This window comes from Echiichthys vipera, assembly GCF_963691815.1.
Source record: "Echiichthys vipera genome assembly, chromosome: 18".
Classification (NCBI taxonomy): Eukaryota; Metazoa; Chordata; class Actinopteri; order Perciformes; family Trachinidae; genus Echiichthys; species Echiichthys vipera.
The window spans coordinates 13,529,127-13,552,075 of record NC_139843.1 but is presented as its reverse complement, the minus strand read 5'-3'; the positions used below and the strand labels follow the sequence as shown (position 1 = coordinate 13,552,075).

The window sequence follows — 22,949 nt, the reverse complement described above, 5'->3', positions numbered from 1 at the left end:
AGCCTCACAAGGTGAAAACAACACCAACGTCACTGTCAGGGCTGGTAACTCAATTTTGACTCAGGGACCCTCAACAAGACAATCCAGATATATTGGTTGATAAAGCGGACCCGTTGACACTTTAGCCTACTCTACTGGAGCAAATAATTAATAACTATAAAATAGTTCAAATAAGCTTTATCTTGACAATCTGCAACATTAACATTCTGTATAAAATAAAACTAGTAGACCACTTTTACTTCTTTATGTATGCTACTGGACACTGATAGGCCTACTTCAAATGCAGCCTGTTACTTTTAATGTTTCATTTTCTCTTAGTGATATAAGTAATTTTACTGATCTTAGTCTGAGCAGGCCAGTTTCTTCTCATTATACACTGATTCAACCAAAAGGCCCAGCAGACTGAAGTCCACAGCAGCCTAAATACACAGTAAACACCCCTCTGCCTGGCCCAGCAGCTGCCCCCGACTGTCCAATGAACAGCCGTGACAAAAATCACCAGACCAATCAAAAGTGGGAATCCGACTTTCAACACGTCGCCCTTCCCGGAGCACAAGTAGTTTGAAAGGAGACCGAAACGGACTCTTCCTCATCTTTTAGCCCACAGGCTTCATTTAAGTCCACATAGAAGTGTCTGCGAAGCGTGTCCTGAAATAAACATGACATTGCCGAAATGGGAGAGAAAAGTACGCGTATTTCTATGCGTTCTCGGTTTGTTTTTGTCTGTTTATGCGCTCCACGTCGAGCTGTCCCGAGAGAGCAACCCAGATTACAGGGCGATGTGCGACCTGGGGGAGGCTGTGAGCTGCTCCAAAGTTTTTACCTCCAGGTATGTGTTTTTTTATTCCTTGTTTTACTTCTACCCGCTTATACCTGCTCTGATGTGCGGATTCACTAGACCTCCACTTGTACTCAGTGATCATTGCATAACTTCGTGTTCCCACTTGTTTGTTTGTGAAATCTGAATATTTCATGGCAGGAACGACCCCTACATTGCCACGTGTTAAAATCCTCTGAAAGTGCTCAATCAGCTGGCTTGCATTATGAGAATACAAAGTGCATATTTTTATTTTCTGTTTGTTTGGCCCACATTATGATGACAGTGTATATTCCTCATATGTCTGTTTTTTTCTTAATTAATCTGTGAGTTTGCAGGAGTTATAAACCATAAGCTTTTTTCATTTTCTTTTTTAATAATCTGTTGTTCTGAATGTTTCCCCCTTTTGTTTCAGATGGGGACGTGGTTTTGGCTTGGTCCAGTTCTTTGTTGCCAAAGATAGCCCTCTGAACCAGCCCAACAGTGTGCTTGGCATCATATTTTACACACTGCAGATGGGCCTTGGTTAGTCTGGCATTGTTTTCTGCAAATTACAGAGTGTTTTTAGGCAAAATAGATACTGTTTGCAATCCAGCATGTTGGTGAACCATGGCCGGGACCTACATTTCAGCTAAATTCAATACTGCATAGCCCACTGGTTCTCAAACTGCGGTTCTTGTACCACTGGTGGTACTCAAGCTCTCTCTGGTGGTACTTACAGGAATCTCCGAAATAAAAAAAAGGAAACATTAATTACTAAATTAATATATTACTTAGAAACTATTAAGATACATGAAATGTAGTTTAAAATGGGTTTAGCATTTAATATCAGCCCGTTACGTAGTCGCGTTTAGAGTTACGAGCTAAACTGTGATGCTAAGACAGTGAGCAGAGGTAAAATGATTGGTTTGAAAACACTGACATGTCACTTCTGATGCTGCCCTTTAAACCAACAATCAACAATAAATTATCTTCTGAGTAGGAATAAACCTTCCTGTCCGTAGCTGATTAGTGTCGGCCTACGCTGCTGTATTTTAGCATTTGTCTTAGTGGTGGTACTTGACAGAGCTTGATATTTCCTGAGGTGGTTCATCATGTACAAAGTTTGAGAACCACTGGCATAGTCTATTGGTGAAATAATAGTGAAATATAACATATTTTATAATATATATATATATATATATATATATATATTTTACACAGATTTATCAAATTCCACTCTATTTTTTAAGTCACACATGATTTCCATAATATTACTCATGTTATGTATTTTATTGAAAGACTGAACTCCTCCGTGTCTGTCTTTATTGCAGGACTGTCTCTGTCCAAAAAAGCAGCACTCTGTTTGGTCATCGCTTCCTGGGTGTCGGTGGCCGGCTCACTCTATCTCGCGTCTATTCTCGCCTTTGTTCTGGGGGATTTCTGCATGGTCTGCGTGTCAACATACATCGTCAACTTCGCATTGCTCTTCACCAACCTGAAACGTAGGAGAGCCATCGAAGGAGTGAAGGAGAAGGCTGGATAGAAAGTGACACTTGCAAAATTCAACACCTCTTATATGAGCTGAGCTGAAGTCACACTGGAGTAAATTCCCTCCCAAAGTATTTCTATAATGTTTACAGCTTTTTAAGACTTTTCAGAGAAACAGGACTGAAGATGCATCTAAGAAGATCTATAGGGTTATTTTTAGTAGAGATGCCTCTTAAGCAGCAGTCATTTGTGTATATGAATGTGCATTTGTGAGGCTGATTACACACTTTTGAATAATATGTCTTGTCTCATGTGATTCAGACACGGCTTGTGAAGACAAAAATCCTAAAAGTGGTCATACATCAGTCTACACAGTAATTTACTAGGTGGTACAACAACACAGATATGTGCATGTGTAACCAGGAGAGGGAACCAAATGCACAGGATTAGTGTTACATTTCAAGAAACCACACAAACTACAGTGTTTGTATTACATCTATAACCGAACTAACATGGTTAACACAACAAGTCTAATGAAACTCTACTTCATTTCTTTTATTTCCCAAATGAATAGTTTGGCCTATTGATATACTACTTTAGGATGAAACTAGCTTGTAACTCAAGTCACATAATCACAAACTCACTCATTCAGTTTTAGCAAGCTGTTAATTTGTTGTTAGACCAGTTAGACATATGTCAAGCGGCCACCTACAGACTAATTAAATCCTCTAGCAATACTGCCAGTTGAATGCAGCGTCCCTCCATTGGATTAGCGTACAGATATGAACTCAGAGTTCTTTGTTACAGCTAGTTAAAACCAAATGTCCTCCAGTTGACTGTTGGGTGCATTTTACAAGTACCCCATGGTGGAGCTAAAATCAATAATAGGCCTAAATAAATAAACACATAAATGTTTTTAAAGCACATGTGGTGTAGGGTGATACGGAGTCTATCAGGCTTCGTCTGTCATAAAACAAATCTCTCTATAACACAGTCACAGTAGGACTGCGTCATGGTGATGTAGGTCTACCTTCACTTCCTTGAGTCTGTTTACTCAACACCCATGTAGGATGGTAGATTTGGGTCTGATTCAGAACCACATATGAAAGTGGCCCAAATCTGAATTGAAAAGATCAGGTTGCATTTGTTTTATTTTGCGCCGTCCACACTGTTGTGAAAAGAAAAACTGATCCAAGTCACATGAGCAGAAACAAAAACAGGTTTTGCAGTGTGAATGTACACCAGGAGCGGATTTCACAAAGATATTTCACACTGGTCTCTGGTGTTGGGACAGTCTAGTCAAGATGCTTTTGACTATTTTAAGCCTAAAGAGATCACTGTGCCCCGGGGCTTATTGTGGACTAAGACCCACTCACATTCACATTTGCTGGTATTATTTGGAAATGCATGTCTGCCAATTTTGTTCAGCTGTAATTAAATTTATTATTCTCCAGTGATATTTTTTCATACCACACTCACACACTCCAGATTAGAAATGCAACTCATTGTGATATCGGGAATAAAATCCGTTCCCTGACTCGTTGACTGGACTCATTACAGATACATTTTTCATTAAGTCTCCCTCCTCGATAGTCTTCCACAAAATTGTGTTGATTCTTAGTAACCAGTGTCTGTTTGTTGTCTTGTTCAATTTCTCACATTACCATGACTAGGCTGCTTTAAAGATTGTGAGCAGAAACAATGTATGAGTAAGAAAAGATCATTTCCTTCAGCCTCAGACAGTTGTCTAGCATGGGCAGACTACCGAACGGGCCTACCGAACACAGGCCCTGGGGCCCTGTCTAATAAAATGTTGCTGAAAAAACACAAAATGATAACAGAGACATGCTAAATGACAACAAGTATACAAAAAATGACCACAAAGAGACAAAAAATGATGATAGGGATGCAAAACTACCAAAAATATGCAAAAGACTAGAAATAGATGCAAAACAATCACAGAGATGCAAAAACAGTTAAAAACAGATGAAAAACATAGAAACCCATCTAAAAATAAGTGCCCAATGACCACAAAGAGACCCAAAATTACTACAAAAAGACTAAAAGTAGTCTTTCTTGTTCCCACGTAGACAGAAGGGGCCCATTGTCTCATAATCCACCCATTTGTCTAATGTTTTGTTTTACCCTCCATTGCAAGAGGTTTGCAATTTTTTGTAATGATAACTTGAGATGAAGTTATATAGGCTACAGTCAATGTCCCCGGTTTCGCAAAATGTAATGTCACTGCTAAGATCACAATCTTCTTCCACTTCTTGTGTTTCCCTTCTTTCTTATCACTATCTCAAGTGAGTCAGGACCAACTTTACAGTGTTGACACATCACCACAATTAGACCAGCAGCCATACTTGGTTCTGTGTAGGCCTGTCGCATTTAGCAATAAATCAATTAATCGCATTTTCAACTTTCAATGAGCTTGATAACTTTTCCAGCCACAATAATTTCCACTTTCCCGTTCTCATGGTGTCTCTCTATCAAAGAGACTGGATGACAAGAGTTTTCACTCCGGTGCATCGATCTGTGCGAAGGCAGACCCCCAGCGTTACCCAGAGTGCAGCAGGAGTGCAGCAGGAGTGCAGCAGGAGTGCAGTAGGAGAGCCCTGTGAGGAGCCAGTTGGAGGACACGCTAGTTGAGATTTGAGATTTCCAAAGATGGAGTTGGTTTCACAGCCGAACGCCCAAAACTGCCATGTGGGAGCACTTCATGTTCAAACCGAATAAGCGCTGTGAACCACTTCACCTAAGCCGGTGTGTCGCATTTGTTTTAAAACAGTAGCAACTAAACGCGCCAATGTGTTCAAATAGACTGAGAGTCCATTTTGTTTATTGTTTTGGTTGTTTTGTTTATTTATTTTGGATATTTAGCTTGTCTTCCACTTCTAGTGTTAAATATTCTTTAGAAATAAAAGTTGGATTTATTTCTATGAAAGGGTGTACCTGCATTATTATGCCATTATCATTATCAGTTGACAATGATCTTAAAACAGCAATATTATATCATTTATGGGACAATTTATCGGCCAGCAAAATGTGTTATTGTGACAGGCCTAGTTCTGTGTCGACTCCCTATTTTGGACAAGGAAAAAAAATTGAGATGAGATCAAATCATACTTTAGGGCGTTGGTAATGTCTCAACGAGGTTCAACTAACAGAGTTTTAAACCTTTTTTTGTAGACGACTACTTGGTGAGCAAATGTTTTTCACTGAGTAGAAAAAAATTTCCGACCAAACATGCTGCATTGTTCTGAAATGTTATATAACTACATTTGTAAGGGTCTCTGTCCTTACTGTCAAATATTTGCACTCTAAGAATACATAGAAAATGATGGATGACATTTAAAGGTCGCAACCATGACATGAACGTAGACGTATGTGTGTTGTATTGTTTTTCTTTCTTGAGCCATTACATTAACACGTCAACAGGAGCTTTTCACAGCTCTGGTTGAATTCTTTACTTTGGAGATTTCTTTGTCCGTAATTGCACTGAAAGACAAGTACAGTAGTTATCAGTGGCGAGTTGTAGTGTGAAGGTGCTGGTGGAAATGCTTTTTATCTTGAATGACGTACTTCTGTAACATGTTGTTTTCTGAGCTGACAACTCTTGCCCAACAAACCCCGTCACATGTATCTGACAATTAAAAATACTAAGAGCATAGGTAATTTAGCTTATTTATGGAAACTATACACTGGAGATTATTTTTTATTGTTCAGAATTTGATTGAATATCTGCTGTGGCTATACCACTGCTATACAAGAATTTCAACAAAAACCTTTATTTTGTGGAAAAAAAGTGATCAAAATGAGTTAACAGTAACGGTTATGTCAGAAGAGAAGATTTAAACATTGTCTTTTCTTCGGTCTATAGGATTCAAAAATGAAAAGTAAGTAGAGGCCCTTTCTTTGAATGATTTGGTCATCACTAGTTTCTCACACTGCTCTGGTTTGATCTATGTCCATTTTTCTTGCAGTCTCTTCCACAGTTCAGTAACTGTAGTGGGATTTTAGACATTACTTTGTCGTCAAGGATTTTCCATAGATTGTTTAAATCTTCTCTTCTGACACAATGGTTACTGTTCTCTTATTTTGCTCACTGTGTTTTTCACAAAAAAAGGCACTTCGCCTTGGCTACTTAAAAAAACATGCTAGTACAGCAGTGGTTTTCAAGTCTTTTGTAATACACTATTATCATGTTTTATCAAAGTGTATTTTAATTGAATTAGATGTGTATTAAAGTATACTCACAAAACTACATTCAACTTAGAGTACATGCCATTTATGATGCTTAAATTGTGATTCATTGATTTATTCTGTGTGGGCCTGAGTATGTAATGTATTGTACGGTGTGTCTTGTCTCTTCTATTTGTACTTTATTTATTTATTGAGTAGTATTTGTATTTGTTCTATTTTTTTTTACCAGGGACTACGGATGCAAATTAGCATCTTTGGTATAATCCGGCACTTTTACAGTGATATGTTATCGTTGTTCATTAATGTGCACTGTCCCTAACAAATAAAGTATGGATTGATTGATTGATTGATTGATAGAACTTCACGATAAAGACGTTTTTATTATGGCAATAGCTCACTTTATAAATGCATTTGAAGTTCATTTAACATGTCACAGAGGCATGCTGGATAATTGTAAAGCGAATGATAAAAATGTGTTCAAAATTCACTTCTACAGTACTTTTAATTGAACAGTAATCCATTTTAAAATGTATTTCTGAACACAATGGTTATATAATAAGTCGTCAGAATATGACGTCCCATCACATCAGCATGATAATAGCTGGTCTGTAAGACAGCAGTGACATAACCAGGAGGTAATTGTCTCTGAAATACCATTTTTTATGTACTCAAAGAAAGGCAGGGTGCTGAAAAACATCTAAACAATGAAAAAAGACACATCTTTGTCACATGTTGTGAAAATGTTCCACTGTTGACAGCTTCTCAATCCTGGGACGTGTTCTCACAATAGGTTTGCAAAAGTCTAATTTGTCACTGGTTTGACCACTTCTTTGATGGAAACACAGAAGAAGTGAAGGCCAGTACAATATGAAAGCAACAACAGAGCTTTATTATCTGTCTGTTTAGACCGTTAAAATGGCAATTATATGTTAATAAAACTAGTAGGCCTCTTCATAATCAAGTTTTGATATCACATCAAAAAAGGTGGATTTTAAAAAATCCTTTTATCTCTAATTGCACTTTGTTTTAATCTAGTTGTATTTGTTTAGCCAAGTACCCTCTTCATCACATATTTGAATCACACAGCCAAAGGAATCAGAGTTAGGACAGTGCATATGTATGAAATGACTGGATCGCTTTAGTTTTTTCCCAAAAATTCAGTGGGGTGCCTCATGGGAGGGGCATATCTCACAATAAGTGACAGGTCAAACGAGGCATATAAAGAGTGACAAACCGGGACCAGGGAGTCACACAATGGCTTCGAGAAAGTGGATCTGCATATTGGCTCTGGCGAGCCTTTTATCTGAAGGTAAGTTAATATTTTAACTCTTTAGATTAATATAATGATGAAAAGATATAGTAGTGAAGGGAAATAAGATTTTTTATATATCATTTATATTATTATTTGAATTATTATCTTTTTTATTTTGCATCAATATGTGTAATTTACAGTAAATTATTTATTTTTCCCTGAAAACCATTGATAAAAAGTTGCATTATCTCTTTATCACGTCGTATCATAATCATTTGTTCTATTATGTTGTTGTGGAATTTAGTTTCTGTCTCATTATTACTTTAATTCGTAAAACTTAATAAATACGTTTTTTTTGTTAAATCTGTTCTTTTGGGGCGTTAACCTGGAAATACCCCTCAGATTGATTGATTTGTATTTCTCTTTAATAGGATCACATGCACAGCTTAATGGTAAGTTGACAACATTTAAAATACATTTAGTATTTGAGATTGGGCTACATATTCATCTACATGTGACTTTTAAGTGTATTTACTTACTTTGCTTCTGAAGTTTAGCCCTACTGATCTATTTTCCAGTATGTGGCATCACTCCCCTGAACACCAGGATAGTTGGAGGTGAAGACGCTCCAGCTGGAAGTTGGCCCTGGCAGGTCAGTCTGCAGAGATTTGGCGGCCATGTTTGTGGTGGTTCCCTCATCAACAGAGAGTGGGTGATGTCTGCTGCTCACTGCTTCTCCAGGTGGGTAACTGTCATATAATAAAAGATCAAATGTTCAGTGTCACAGTCTTTGTTCTGACTTTTAGTCAATGTCCTTCCTAAAACCAACACGTTTTTGTCATTTTTTCTGCAGTGCAAGTACGTTTGGTTGGCGCATTTCTCTTGGCCGTCAGAACCTGCAGGGCAACAACCCAAACGAAGTGTCCAGAACTGTTGCCAGAATCATTTTGCATCCAGACTATGACAGTGATACCAGCAACAACGACATAGCTCTGCTTAGACTCTCCTCACCGGTGGAATTCACAGACTACATCAGACCGGTGTGTCTGGCAGCCAGTGACAGTGTGTTCAACAACGGTACTGATAGCTGGGTCACTGGCTGGGGTGCAGTCCTGGAGGGAGGTGAGTCTGCTTGTTGTCGACAAACATGTTTGATTTAGTGTCCTATCTCCAAAAGTAGATGGGTGTGTAAATGGTCTCTCTTCTTGTTGGTCTCTCAGTGTCATTACCGTTCCCTGAAACCCTCCAAGAAGTGGAGGTACCAGTTCTGGGAAACCGACAGTGTAACTGTCTCAATGGAGTCGGTACGGTCACAGACAACATGATCTGTGCTGGTGTTCTGGCAGGAGGCAAAGACTCTTGTCAGGTAGGCTGCTTCATCCCATCAGTCACTTGTTGGTAAATGTGTTTAGGATTTTTTGAAGTCCTTAAACATCTCCTCTCGGTCCCCCTTTAGGGTGACTCCGGAGGTCCAATGGTGATCCAGCAGGGCTCCGTCTGGGTCCAGTCTGGAATCGTTAGTTTTGGTTTTGGCTGCGCTCGGCCCAATCTGCCGGGAGTCTACTCCAGAGTGTCCAGTTACCAGTCCTGGATCAACTCCCACATCAGCTCTGATAAGCCAGGCTTTGTCCAGTTCAGCTCCAGTGGGCCTGATGCTGACAGCAGCTACACCTGTCCTGGTCTGCCAGTTCCTGTCATTACTATTACTACTACGACTACGACTACGACTACGACTGCAGATCCAGACTCAACTTCAGATCCAGGATCCACAGTATCAAGTTCTGAATGTTAGTTTCCTGAAAACCACAGATCTCTGAATATACATTGCTAATGTTTAATAATAAGTCTTTATTATCACTGCTGCTCCTGATTGCATTTAATTTAATAACATCTGTAACTATTGTCAAACTGTTTACTAATTTAAGGTGCTATCTCTTTGCCCTGTTGTTTGCAGTGTGTGGCATCACTCCCCTGAACACCAGGATAGTTGGAGGTGAAGACGCTCCAGCTGGAAGTTGGCCCTGGCAGGTCAGTCTGCAGAGATTTGGCGGCCATGTTTGTGGTGGTTCCCTCATCAACAGAGAGTGGGTGATGTCTGCTGCTCACTGCTTCTCCAGGTAGGTAACTGTCATATAATAAAAGATCAAATGTTCAGTGTCACAGTCTTTGTTCTGACTTTTAGTCAATGTCCTTCCTAAAACCAACACGTTTTTGTCATTTTTTCTGCAGTGCAAGTACGTTTCGTTGGCGCATTTCTCTTGGCCGTCAGAACCTGCAGGGCAACAACCCAAACGAAGTGTCCAGAACTGTTTCCAGAATCATTTTGCATCCAGACTATGACAGTGATACCAGCAACAACGACATAGCTCTGCTTAGACTCTCCTCACCGGTGGAATTCACAGACTACATCAGACCGGTGTGTCTGGCAGCCAGTGACAGTGTGTTCAACAACGGTACTGATAGCTGGGTTACTGGCTGGGGTGCAGTCCAGGAGGGAGGTGAGTCTGCTTGTTGTCGACAAACATGTTTGATTTAGTGTCCTATCTCCAAAAGTAGATGGATGTGTAAATGGTCTCTCTTGTTGGTCTCTCAGTGTCATTACCGTTCCCTGAAACCCTTCAAGAAGTGGAGGTACCAGTTCTGGGAAACCGACAGTGTAACTGTCTCAATGGAGTCGGTACGGTCACAGACAACATGATCTGTGCTGGTGTTCTGGCAGGAGGCAAAGACTCTTGTCAGGTAGGCTGCTTCATTCAGTCAGTCACTTGTTGGTAAATGTGTTTAGGATTTTTTGAAGTCCTTAAACATCTCCTCTCGGTCCCCCTTTAGGGTGACTCCGGAGGTCCAATGGTGATCCAGCAGGGCTCCGTCTGGGTCCAGTCTGGAATCGTTAGTTTTGGTTTTGGCTGCGCTCGGCCCAATCTGCCGGGAGTCTACTCCAGAGTGTCCAGTTACCAGTCCTGGATCAACTCCCACATCAGCTCTGATAAGCCAGGCTTTGTCCAGTTCAGCTCCAGTGGGCTGGATGCTGACAGCAGCTACACCTGTCCTGGTCTGCCAGTTCCTGTCATTACTATTACTACTACGTCTACGACTACGACTGCAGATCCAGACTCAACTTCAGATCCAGGATCCACAGTATCAAGTTCTGAATGTTAGTTTCCTGAAAACCACAGTACTCTGAATATGCATTGCTAATGTTTAATAATAAGTCTTTATTATCACTGCTGCTCCTGATTGCATTTAATTTAATAACGTCTGTAACTATTGTCAATCTGTTTACTAATTTAAGGTGCTATCTCTTTGCCCTGTTATTTGCAGTGTGTGGCATCACTCCCCTGAACACCAGGATAGTTGGAGGTGAAGACGCTCCAGCTGGAAGTTGGCCCTGGCAGGTCAGTCTGCAGAGATTTGGCGGCCATGTTTGTGGTGGTTCCCTCATCAACAGAGAGTGGGTGATGTCTGCTGCTCACTGCTTCTCCAGGTGGGTAATTGTCATAAAATAAAAGATCAAATGTTCAGTGTCACAGTCTTTGTTCTGACTTTTAGTCAATGTCCTTGCTAAAACCAACACGTTTTTGTCATTTTTTCTGCAGTGCAAGTACGTTTCGTTGGCGCATTTCTCTTGGCCGTCAGAACCTGCAGGGCAACAACCCAAACGAAGTGTCCAGAACTGTTGCCAGAATCATTTTGCATCCAGACTATGACAGTGATACCAGCAACAACGACATAGCTCTGCTTAGACTCTCCTCACCGGTGGAATTCACAGACTACATCAGACCGGTGTGTCTGGCAGCCAGTGACAGTGTGTTCAACAACGGTACTGATAGCTGGGTCACTGGCTGGGGTGCAGTCCAGGAGGGAGGTGAGTCTGCTTGTTGTCGACAAACATGTTTGATTTAGTGTCCTATCTCCAAAAGTAGATGGATGTGTAAATGGTCTCTCTTGTTGGTCTCTCAGTGTCATTACCGTTCCCTGAAACCCTTCAAGAAGTGGAGGTACCAGTTCTGGGAAACCGACAGTGTAACTGTCTCAATGGAGTCGGTACGGTCACAGACAACATGATCTGTGCTGGTGTTCTGGCAGGAGGCAAAGACTCTTGTCAGGTAGGCTGCTTCATTCAATCAGTCACTTGTTGGTAAATGTGTTTAGGACTTTTTGAAGTCCTTAAACATCTCCTCTCGGTCCCCCTTTAGGGTGACTCCGGAGGTCCAATGGTGATCCAGCAGGGCTCCGTCTGGGTCCAGTCTGGAATCGTTAGTTTTGGTTTTGGCTGCGCTCGGCCCAATCTGCCGGGAGTCTACTCCAGAGTGTCCAGTTACCAGTCCTGGATCAACTCCCACATCAGCTCTGATAAGCCAGGCTTTGTCCAGTTCAGCTCCAGTGGGCTGGATGCTGACAGCAGCTACACCTGTCCTGGTCTGCCAGTTCCTGTCATTACTGTTACTACTACGACTACGACTACAATTGCAGATCCAGACTCAACTTCAGATCCAGGATCCACAGTATCAAGTTCTGAATGTTAGTTTCCTGAAAACCACAGTACTCTGAATATGCATTGCTAATGTTTAATAATAAGTCTTTATTATCACTGCTGCTCCTGATTGCATTTAATTTAATAACGTCTGTAACTATTGTCAATCTGTTTACTAATTTAAGGTGCTATCTCTTTGCCCTGTTATTTGCAGTGTGTGGCATCACTCCCCTGAACACCAGGATAGTTGGAGGTGAAGACGCTCCAGCTGGAAATTGGCCCTGGCAGGTCAGTCTGCAGAGATTTGGCGGCCATGTTTGTGGTGGTTCCCTCATCAACAGAGAGTGGGTGATGTCTGCTGCTCACTGCTTCTCCAGGTGGGTAATTGTCATATAATAAAAGATCAAATGTTCAGTGTCACAGTCTTTGTTCTGACTTTTAGTCAATGTCCTTGCTAAAACCAACACGTTTTTGTCATTTTTTCTGCAGTGCAAGTACGTTTCGTTGGCGCATTTCTCTTGGCCGTCAGAACCTGCAGGGCAACAACCCAAACGAAGTGTCCAGAACTGTTTCCAGAATCATTTTGCATCCAGACTATGACAGTGATACCAGCAACAACGACATAGCTCTGCTTAGACTCTCCTCACCGGTGGAATTCACAGACTACATCAGACCGGTGTGTCTGGCAGCCAGTGACAGTGTGTTCAACAACGGTACTGATAGCTGGGTCACTGGCTGGGGTGCAGTCCAGGAGGGAGGTGAGTCTGCTTGTTGTCGACAAACATGTTTGATTTAGTGTCCTATCTCCAAAAGTAGATGGATGTGTAAATGGTCTCTCTTGTTGGTCTCTCAGTGTCATTACCGTTCCCTGAAACCCTTCAAGAAGTGGAGGTACCAGTTCTGGGAAACCGACAGTGTAACTGTCTCAATGGAGTCGGTACGGTCACAGACAACATGATCTGTGCTGGTGTTCTGGCAGGAGGCAAAGACTCTTGTCAGGTAGGCTGCTTCATTCAATCAGTCACTTGTTGGTAAATGTGTTTAGGATTTTTTGAAGTCCTTAAACATCTCCTCTCGGTCCCCCTTTAGGGTGACTCCGGAGGTCCAATGGTGATCCAGCAGGGCTCCGTCTGGGTCCAGTCTGGAATCGTTAGTTTTGGTTTTGGCTGCGCTCGGCCCAACCTGCCGGGAGTCTACTCCAGAGTGTCCAGTTACCAGTCCTGGATCAACTCCCACATCAGCTCTGATAAGCCAGGCTTTGTCCAGTTCAGCTCCAGTGGGCTGGATGCTGACAGCAGCTACACCTGTCCTGGTCTGCCAGTTCCTGTCATTACTATTACTACTACGACTACGACTACGACTGCAGATCCAGACTCAACTTCAGATCCAGGATCCACAGTATCAAGTTCTGAATGTTAGTTTCCTGAAAACCACAGTACTCTGAATATGCATTGCTAATGTTTAATAATAAGTCTTTATTATCACTGCTGCTCCTGATTGCATTTAATTTAATAACGTCTGTAACTATTGTCAATCTGTTTACTAATTTAAGGTGCTATCTCTTTGCCCTGTTATTTGCAGTGTGTGGCATCACTCCCCTGAACACCAGGATAGTTGGAGGTGAAGACGCTCCAGCTGGAAGTTGGCCCTGGCAGGTCAGTCTGCAGAGATTTGGCGGCCATGTTTGTGGTGGTTCCCTCATCAACAGAGAGTGGGTGATGTCTGCTGCTCACTGCTTCTCCAGGTGGGTAACTGTCATATAATAAAAGATCAAATGTTCAGTGTCACAGTCTTTGTTCTGACTTTTAGTCAATGTCCTTCCTAAAACCAACACGTTTTTGTCATTTTTTCTGCAGTGCAAGTACGTTTCGTTGGCGCATTTCTCTTGGCCGTCAGAACCTGCAGGGCAACAACCCAAACGAAGTGTCCAGAACTGTTTCCAGAATCATTTTGCATCCAGACTATGACAGTGATACCAGCAACAACGACATAGCTCTGCTTAGACTCTCCTCACCGGTGGAATTCACAGACTACATCAGACCGGTGTGTCTGGCAGCCAGTGACAGTGTGTTCAACAACGGTACTGATAGCTGGGTCACTGGCTGGGGTGCAGTCCAGGAGGGAGGTGAGTCTGCTTGTTGTCGACAAACATGTTTGATTTAGTGTCCTATCTCCAAAAGTAGATGGATGTGTAAATGGTCTCTCTTCTTGTTGGTCTCTCAGTGTCATTACCGTTCCCTGAAACCCTCCAAGAAGTGGAGGTACCAGTTCTGGGAAACCGACAGTGTAACTGTCTCAATGGAGTCGGTACGGTCACAGACAACATGATCTGTGCTGGTGTTCTGGCAGGAGGCAAAGACTCTTGTCAGGTAGGCTGCTTCATTCAATCAGTCACTTGTTGGTAAATGTGTTTAGGATTTTTTGAGGTCCTTAAACATCTCCTCTCGGTCCCCCTTTAGGGTGACTCCGGAGGTCCAATGGTGATCCAGCAGGGATCCGTCTGGGTCCAGTCTGGAATCGTTAGTTTTGGTTTTGGCTGCGCTCGGCCCAATCTGCCGGGAGTCTACTCCAGAGTGTCCAGTTACCAGTCCTGGATCAACTCCCACATCAGCTCTGATAAGCCAGGCTTTGTCCAGTTCAGCTCCAGTGGCCTGGATGCTGACAGCAGCTACACCTGTCCTGGTCTGCCAGTTCCCGTCATTACTATTACTACTACGACTACAACTACGACTGCAGATCCAGGCTCAACTTCAGATCCAGGATCCACAGTATCAAGTTCTGAATGTTAGTTTCCTGAAAACCACAGTACTCTGAATATGCATTGCTAATGTTTAATAATAAGTCTTTATTATCACTGCTGCTCCTGATTGCATTTAATTTAATAACATCTGTAACTATTGTCAATCTGTTTACTAATTTAAGGTGCTATCTCTTTGCCCTGTTATTTGCAGTGTGTGGCATCACTCCCCTGAACACCAGGATAGTTGGAGGTGAAGACGCTCCAGCTGGAAGTTGGCCCTGGCAGGTCAGTCTGCAGAGATTTGGCGGCCATGTTTGTGGTGGTTCCCTCATCAACAGAGAGTGGGTGATGTCTGCTGCTCACTGCTTCTCCAGGTGGGTAACTGTCATATCATAAAAGATCAAATGTTCAGTGTCACAGTCTTTGTTCTGACTTTTAGTCAATGTCCTTCCTAAAACCAACACGTTTTTGTCATTTTTTCTGCAGTGCAAGTACGTTTCGTTGGCGCATTTCTCTTGGCCGTCAGAACCTGCAGGGCAACAACCCAAACGAAGTGTCCAGAACTGTTGCCAGAATCATTTTGCATCCAGACTATGACAGTGATACCAGCAACAACGACATAGCTCTGCTTAGACTCTCCTCACCGGTGGAATTCACAGACTACATCAGACCGGTGTGTCTGGCAGCCAGTGACAGTGTGTTCAACAACGGTACTGATAGCTGGGTCACTGGCTGGGGTGCAGTCCAGGAGGGAGGTGAGTCTGCTTGTTGTCGACAAACATGTTTGATTTAGTGTCCTATCTCCAAAAGTAGATGGGTGTGTAAATGGTCTCTCTTCTTGTTGGTCTCTCAGTGTCATTACCGTTCCCTGAAACCCTTCAAGAAGTGGAGGTACCAGTTCTGGGAAACCGACAGTGTAACTGTCTTAATGGAGTCGGTACGGTCACAGACAACATGATCTGTGCTGGTGTTCTGGCAGGAGGCAAAGACTCTTGTCAGGTAGGCTGCTTCATTCAATCAGTCACTTGTTGGTAAATGTGTTTAGGATTTTTTGAAGTCCTTAAACATCTCCTCTCGGTCCCCCTTTAGGGTGACTCCGGAGGTCCAATGGTGATCCAGCAGGGCTCCGTCTGGGTCCAGTCTGGAATCGTTAGTTTTGGTTTTGGCTGCGCTCGGCCCAATCTGCCGGGAGTCTACTCCAGAGTGTCCAGTTACCAGTCCTGGATCAACTCCCACATCAGCTCTGATAAGCCAGGCTTTGTCCAGTTCAGCTCCAGTGGGCTGGATGCTGACAGCAGCTACACCTGTCCTGGTCTGCCAGTTCCTGTCATTACTATTACTACTACGACTACGACTACGACTGCAGATCCAGACTCAACTTCAGATCCAGGATCCACAGTATCAAGTTCTGAATGTTAGTTTCCTGAAAACCACAGTACTCTGAATATACATTGCTAATGTTTAATAATAAGTCTTTATTATCACTGCTGCTCCTGATTGCATTTAATTTAATAACGTCTGTAACTATTGTCAATCTGTTTACTAATTTAAGGTGCTATCTCTTTGCCCTGTTATTTGCAGTGTGTGGCATCACTCCCCTGAACACCAGGATAGTTGGAGGTGAAGACGCTCCAGCTGGAAGTTGGCCCTGGCAGGTCAGTCTGCAGAGATTTGGCGGCCATATTTGTGGTGGTTCCCTCATCAACAGAGAGTGGGTGATGTCTGCTGCTCACTGCTTCTCCAGGTGGGTAACTGTCATATAATAAAAGATCAAATGTTCAGTGTCACAGTCTTTGTTCTGACTTTTAGTCAATGTCCTTCCTAAAACCAACACGTTTTTGTCATTTTTTCTGCAGTGCAAGTACGTTTCGTTGGCGCATTTCTCTTGGCCGTCAGAACCTGCAGGGCAACAACCCAAACGAAGTGTCCAGAACTGTTGCCAGAATCATTTTGCATCCAGACTATGACAGTGATACCAGCAACAACGACATAGCTCTGCTTAGACTCTCCTCACCGGTGGAATTCACAGACTACATCAGACCGGTGTGTCTGGCAGCCAGTGACAGTGTGTTCAACAACGGTACTGATAGCTGGGTCACTGGCTGGGGTGCAGTCCAGGAGGGAGGTGAGTCTGCTTGTTGTCGACAAACATGTTTGATTTAGTGTCCTATCTCCAAAAGTAGATGGATGTGTAAATGGTCTCTCTTGTTGGTCTCTCAGTGTCATTACCGTTCCCTGAAACCCTTCAAGAAGTGGAGGTACCAGTTCTGGGAAACCGACAGTGTAACTGTCTCAATGGAGTCGGTACGGTCACAGACAACATGATCTGTGCTGGTGTTCTGGCAGGAGGCAAAGACTCTTGTCAGGTAGGCTGCTTCATTCAATCAGTCACTTGTTGGTAAATGTGTTTAGGATTTTTTGAAGTCCTTAAACATCTCCTCTCGGTCCCCCTTTAGGGTGACTCCGGAGGTCCAATGGTGATCCAGCAGGGCTCCGTCTGGGTCCAGTCTGGAATCGTTAGTTTTGGTTTTGGCTGCGCTCGGCCCAATCTGCCGGGAGTCTACTCCAGAGTGTCCAGTTACCAGTCCTGGATCAACTCCCACATCAGCTCTGATAAGCCAGGCTTTGTCCAGTTCAGCTCCAGTGGGCTGGATGCTGACAGCAGCTACACCTGTCCTGGTCTGCCAGTTCCTGTCATTACTATTACTACTACGACTACGACTACGACTGCAGATCCAGACTCAACTTCAGATCCAGGATCCACAGTATCAAGTTCTGAATGTTAGTTTCCTGAAAACCACAGTACTCTGAATATACATTGCTAATGTTTAATAATAAGTCTTTATTATCACTGCTGCTCCTGATTGCATTTAATTTAATAACGTCTGTAACTATTGTCAATCTGTGTACTAATTTAAGGTGCTATCTCTTTGCCCTGTTATTTGCAGTGTGTGGCATCACTCCCCTGAACACCAGGATAGTTGGAGGTGAAGACGCTCCAGCTGGAAGTTGGCCCTGGCAGGTCAGTCTGCAGAGATTTGGCGGCCATGTTTGTGGTGGTTCCCTCATCAACAGAGAGTGGGTGATGTCTGCTGCTCACTGCTTCTCCAGGTGGGTAACTGTCATATAATAAAAGATCAAATGTTCAGTGTCACAGTCTTTGTTCTGACTTTTAGTCAATGTCCTTCCTAAAACCAACACGTTTTTGTCATTTTTTTCTGTAGTGCAAGTACGTTTCGTTGGCGTATTTCTCTTGGCCGTCAGAACCTGCAGGGCAACAACCCAAACGAAGTGTCCAGAACTGTTGCCAGAATCATTTTGCATCCAGACTATGACAGTGATACCAGCAACAACGACATAGCTCTGCTTAGACTCTCCTCACCGGTGGAATTCACAGACTACATCAGACCGGTGTGTCTGGCAGCCAGTGACAGTGTGTTCAACAACGGTACTGATAGCTGGGTCACTGGCTGGGGTGCAGTCCAGGAGGGAGGTGAGTCTGCTTGTTGTCGACAAACATGTTTGATTTAGTGTCCTATCTCCAAAAGTAGATGGATGTGTAAATGGTCTCTCTTGTTGGTCTCTCAGTGTCATTACCGTTCCCTGAAACCCTCCAAGAAGTGGAGGTACCAGTTCTGGGAAACCGACAGTGTAACTGTCTCAATGGAGTCGGTACGGTCACAGACAACATGATCTGTGCTGGTGTTCTGGCAGGAGGCAAAGACTCTTGTCAGGTAGGCTGCTTCATTCAATCAGTCACTTGTTGGTAAATGTGTTTAGGATTTTTTGAAGTCCTTAAACATCTCCTCTCGGTCCCCCTTTAGGGTGACTCCGGAGGTCCAATGGTGATCCAGCAGGGCTCCGTCTGGGTCCAGTCTGGAATCGTTAGTTTTGGTTTTGGCTGCGCTCGGCCCAATCTGCCGGGAGTCTACTCCAGAGTGTCCAGTTACCAGTCCTGGATCAACTCCCACATCAGCTCTGATAAGCCAGGCTTTGTCCAGTTCAGCTCCAGTGGGCTGGATGCTGACAGCAGCTACACCTGTCCTGGTCTGCCAGTTCCTGTCATTACTATTACTACTACGACTACGACTACGACTGCAGATCCAGACTCAACTTCAGATCCAGGATCCACAGTATCAAGTTCTGAATGTTAGTTTCCTGAAAACCACAGTACTCTGAATATACATTGCTAATGTTTAATAATAAGTCTTTATTATCACTGCTGCTCCTGATTGCATTTAATTTAATAACGTCTGTAACTATTGTCAATCTGTTTACTAATTTAAGGTGCTATCTCTTTGCCCTGTTATATGCAGTGTGTGGCATCACTCCCCTGAACACCAGGATAGTTGGAGGTGAAGACGCTCCAGCTGGAAGTTGGCCCTGGCAGGTCAGTCTGCAGAGATTTGGCGGCCATGTTTGTGGTGGTTCCCTCATCAACAGAGAGTGGGTGATGTCTGCTGCTCACTGCTTCTCCAGGTGGGTAACTGTCATATAATAAAAGATCAATTGTTCAGTGTCACAGTCTTTGTTCTGACTTTTAGTCAATGTCCTTCCTAAAACCAACACGTTTTTGTCATTTTTTCTGCAGTGCAAGTACGTTTCGTTGGCGCATTTCTCTTGGCCGTCAGAACCTGCAGGGCAACAACCAAAACGAAGTGTCCAGAACTGTTTCCAGAATCATTTTGCATCCAGACTATGACAGTGATACCAGCAACAACGACATAGCTCTGCTTAGACTCTCCTCACCGGTGGAATTCACAGACTACATCAGACCGGTGTGTCTGGCAGCCAGTGACAGTGTGTTCAACAACGGTACTGATAGCTGGGTCACTGGCTGGGGTGCAGTCCAGGAGGGAGGTGAGTCTGCTTGTTGTCGACAAACATGTTTGATTTAGTGTCCTATCTCCAAAAGTAGATGGATGTGTAAATGGTCTCTCTTGTTGGTCTCTCAGTGTCATTACCGTTCCCTGAAACCCTCCAAGAAGTGGAGGTACCAGTTCTGGGAAACCGACAGTGTAACTGTCTTAATGGAGTCGGTACGGTCACAGACAACATGATCTGTGCTGGTGTTCTGGCAGGAGGCAAAGACTCTTGTCAGGTAGGCTGCTTCATTCAATCAGTCACTTGTTGGTAAATGTGTTTAGGATTTTTTGAAGTCCTTAAACATCTCCTCTCGGTCCCCCTTTAGGGTGACTCCGGAGGTCCAATGGTGATCCAGCAGGGCTCCGTCTGGGTCCAGTCTGGAATCGTTAGTTTTGGTTTCGGCTGCGCTCGGCCCAGTCTGCCGGGAGTCTACTCCAGAGTGTCCAGTTACCAGTCCTGGATCAACTCCCACATCAGCTCTGATAAGCCAGGCTTTGTCCAGTTCAGCTCAAGTGGGCAGGATGCTGACAGCAGCTACACCTGTCCTGGTCTGCCAGTTCCTGTCATTACTACTACTACTACGACTACAATTGCAGATCCAGACTCAACTTCAGATCCAGGATCCACAGTATCAAGTTCTGAATGTTAGTTTCCTGAAAACCACAGTACTCTGAATATACATTGCTAATGTTTAATAATAAGTCTTTATTATCACTGCTGCTCCTGATTGCATTTAATTTAATAACGCCTGTAACTATTGTCAATCTGTTTACTAATTTAAGGTGCTATCTCTTTGCCCTGTTGTTTGCAGTGTGTGGCATCACTCCCCTGAACACCAGGATAGTTGGAGGTGAAGACGCTCCAGCTGGAAGTTGGCCCTGGCAGGTCAGTCTGCAGAGATTTGGCGGCCATGTTTGTGGTGGTTCCCTCATCAACAGAGAGTGGGTGATGTCTGCTGCTCACTGCTTCTCCAGGTGGGTAACTGTCATATAATAAAAGATCAAATGTTCAGTGTCACAGTCTTTGTTCTGACTTTAGTCAATGTTCTTGCTAAAACCAACACGTTTTTGTCATTTTTTCTGCAGTGCAAGTACGTTTGGTTGGCGTATTTCTCTTGGCCGTCAGAACCTGCAGGGCAACAACCCAAACGAAGTGTCCAGAACTGTTGCCAGAATCATTTTGCATCCAGACTATGACAGTGATACCAGCAACAACGACATAGCTCTGCTTAGACTCTCCTCACCGGTGGAATTCACAGACTACATCAGACCGGTGTGTCTGGCAGCCAGTGACAGTATATTCAACAACGGTACTGATAGCTGGGTCACTGGCTGGGGTGCAGTCCAGGAGGGAGGTGAGTCTGCTTGTTGTGGACAAACATGTTTGATTTAGTGTCCTATCTCCAAAAGTAGATGGATGTGTGAATGGTCTCTCTTCTTGTTGGTCTCTCAGTGTCATTACCGTTCCCTGAAACCCTCCAAGAAGTGGAGGTACCAGTTCTGGGAAACCGACAGTGTAACTGTCTCAATGGAGTCGGTACGGTCACAGACAACATGATCTGTGCTGGTGTTCTGGCAGGAGGCAAAGACTCTTGTCAGGTAGGCTGCTTCATTCAATCAGTCAATTGTTGGTAAATGTGTTTAGGATTTTTTGAAGTCCTCAAACATCTCCTCTCGGTTTCCTCTCCGTCTCCTCAGGGTGACTCCGGAGGTCCAATGGTGATCCAGCAGGGCTTCGTCTGGGTCTAGTCTGGAATCGTTAGTTTTGGTTTTGGCTGCGCTCGGCCCAATCTGCCGGGAGTCTACTCCAGAGTGTCCAGTTACCAGTCCTGGATCAACTCCCACATCAGCTCTGATAAGCCAGGCTTTGTTCTGTTCAGCTCCAGTGGGCTGGATGCTGACAGCAGCTACATCTGCCCTGGTCTGCCAGTTGCCCAAACAACTTCACTAACAACACAAACTACTACTACACAAATTGTCAGCAGTCCTGCCAGTGAGTGTCGAGAAAAAAACACTTAATTCAATGTTTTTGAATGATTTTTTTTTCTCCATCTGTCACTTAAAGCAGCTTCTTTTCTTAATTAAATTTTTAATTCTTTCCTTTTTAGGTTCAGTGTGTGGCAGAGCTCCTATGAACAGTCGTGCTATTGGTGACAGTGGTGTTGTACCTGGAGGAACATGGCCCTGGATGGTTAGTCTCCACAAAAATGGGGTCTACACTTGTGGAGGAACGCTAATCTCTGACAACTTTGTCCTCACTTCTTCCCAGTGCTTCTCTACGTATGTATAAATTATTTTTTTTGTATTCATTGAAGTCAATTAAGAGTGAAATAATGGAACACGGTGCCCTTTATCCTCCTGACAGATCCAATCCAGATGTCAGTGAGTGGAGTGTGTTTCTGGGCCCGCGACTTGTGAACGGCATAGAGGAGTTTGAGATGTCTCTGGGCGTTGTGAAAATTATATTGAGCAAAATGTCAGGTTCCAATATTGCACTTCTGCAGCTGACTAAAAAAGTCAGCTTCAGGGATTATATCCAGCCTGTGTGTATGGACATTAGCAGTGCCAGAACCTTCCCCATTGGAACTCGTTGCTGGGTGGCAGGCTGGGAGAAGGGCAGCAAGAGCAGAGGTAAGGGTTAATCGAGTCCATAGGTTGTTTATTAATCAAGTTTGTTGCTCAAATGATATGTTTATTATTCACAAAGATGCATTGATTTGAGTAAATGTAATTTTTCCAGACACTGATAAAGCCAGCTCAAGTCTTCGGGACCTTGAAACTCAAGTGGCAAGTTGTGTGAATGTTTCTGAATCAGAGAACATTTGCACTTATACAATGGACCTTCAACAGGTAAATGTTTTCCCATCAACTTGTGTTTTTTTTAATATCTGTTCACTTTGTCATCAGGGCAAAACTTTTCACATTGGGAGTGTCAGGACTTCACTCATGATAAATTCTCTGTTTTTATATTTGTAGGGAGATCAGGGTGGCCCGCTGCTGTGCAAGTCAGATTCATCGTGGTTCCAGGTGGCTGTTGTAACAATGAGTGGCGCTAAATCAGTCCGCGCTGATGTTCAGGTCTTTACCAAAACGTCAAGATTTGGGGTTTTCTTTAAGGAGACAGT

At 43.4% G+C, this 22,949-nt stretch overlaps 2 protein-coding genes across 2 annotated transcripts; both read left to right on the top strand.

The window, feature by feature from the left end:
• Positions 1-565: 565 nt before the first annotated feature.
• vkorc1 (vitamin K epoxide reductase complex, subunit 1) lies at positions 566-3,172 on the top strand. Its single transcript, XM_083932846.1, has 3 exons — positions 566-829; positions 1,233-1,342; positions 2,131-3,172. The coding sequence occupies exons 1-3, from the start codon at positions 660-662 to the stop codon at positions 2,340-2,342; spliced, it is 492 nt and encodes a 163-aa protein (XP_083788972.1). The 5' UTR covers positions 566-659; the 3' UTR covers positions 2,343-3,172.
• Positions 3,173-7,747: 4,575 nt separating this feature from the next.
• LOC310960547 (uncharacterized protein) lies at positions 7,748-22,880 on the top strand (the record flags this gene model as incomplete). The annotated part of the gene is given in 45 exon segments (XM_083932268.1): positions 7,748-7,802; positions 8,324-8,486; positions 8,599-8,867; positions 8,966-9,111; positions 9,202-9,532; positions 9,700-9,862; positions 9,975-10,243; positions 10,339-10,484; positions 10,575-10,899; positions 11,067-11,229; positions 11,342-11,610; positions 11,706-11,851; positions 11,942-12,266; positions 12,434-12,596; positions 12,709-12,977; positions 13,073-13,218; positions 13,309-13,633; positions 13,801-13,963; positions 14,076-14,344; positions 14,443-14,588; positions 14,679-14,973; positions 15,171-15,333; positions 15,446-15,714; positions 15,813-15,958; positions 16,049-16,373; positions 16,541-16,703; positions 16,816-17,084; positions 17,180-17,325; positions 17,416-17,740; positions 17,908-18,070; positions 18,184-18,452; positions 18,548-18,693; positions 18,784-19,108; positions 19,276-19,438; positions 19,551-19,819; positions 19,915-20,060; positions 20,151-20,469; positions 20,637-20,799; positions 20,911-21,179; positions 21,278-21,423; positions 21,523-21,570; positions 21,574-21,817; positions 21,933-22,104; positions 22,190-22,455; positions 22,801-22,880. Coding segments are annotated over 45 exon segments (9,540 nt in total).
• Between the last annotated feature and the right edge of the window lie 69 nt (positions 22,881-22,949).

Excerpts from the sequence above, each read along its gene's own strand:
- vkorc1 (XM_083932846.1), top strand. The coding sequence starts at position 660 with ATGACATTGCCGAAATGGGAGAGAAAAGTACGCGTATTTCTATGCGTT. Across the intron at positions 830-1,232 it reads TCCAAAGTTTTTACCTCCAG|ATGGGGACGTGGTTTTGGCT; the intron begins GTATGTGTTTTT and ends CTTTTGTTTCAG. Across the intron at positions 1,343-2,130 it reads CACACTGCAGATGGGCCTTG|GACTGTCTCTGTCCAAAAAA; the intron begins GTTAGTCTGGCA and ends TCTTTATTGCAG.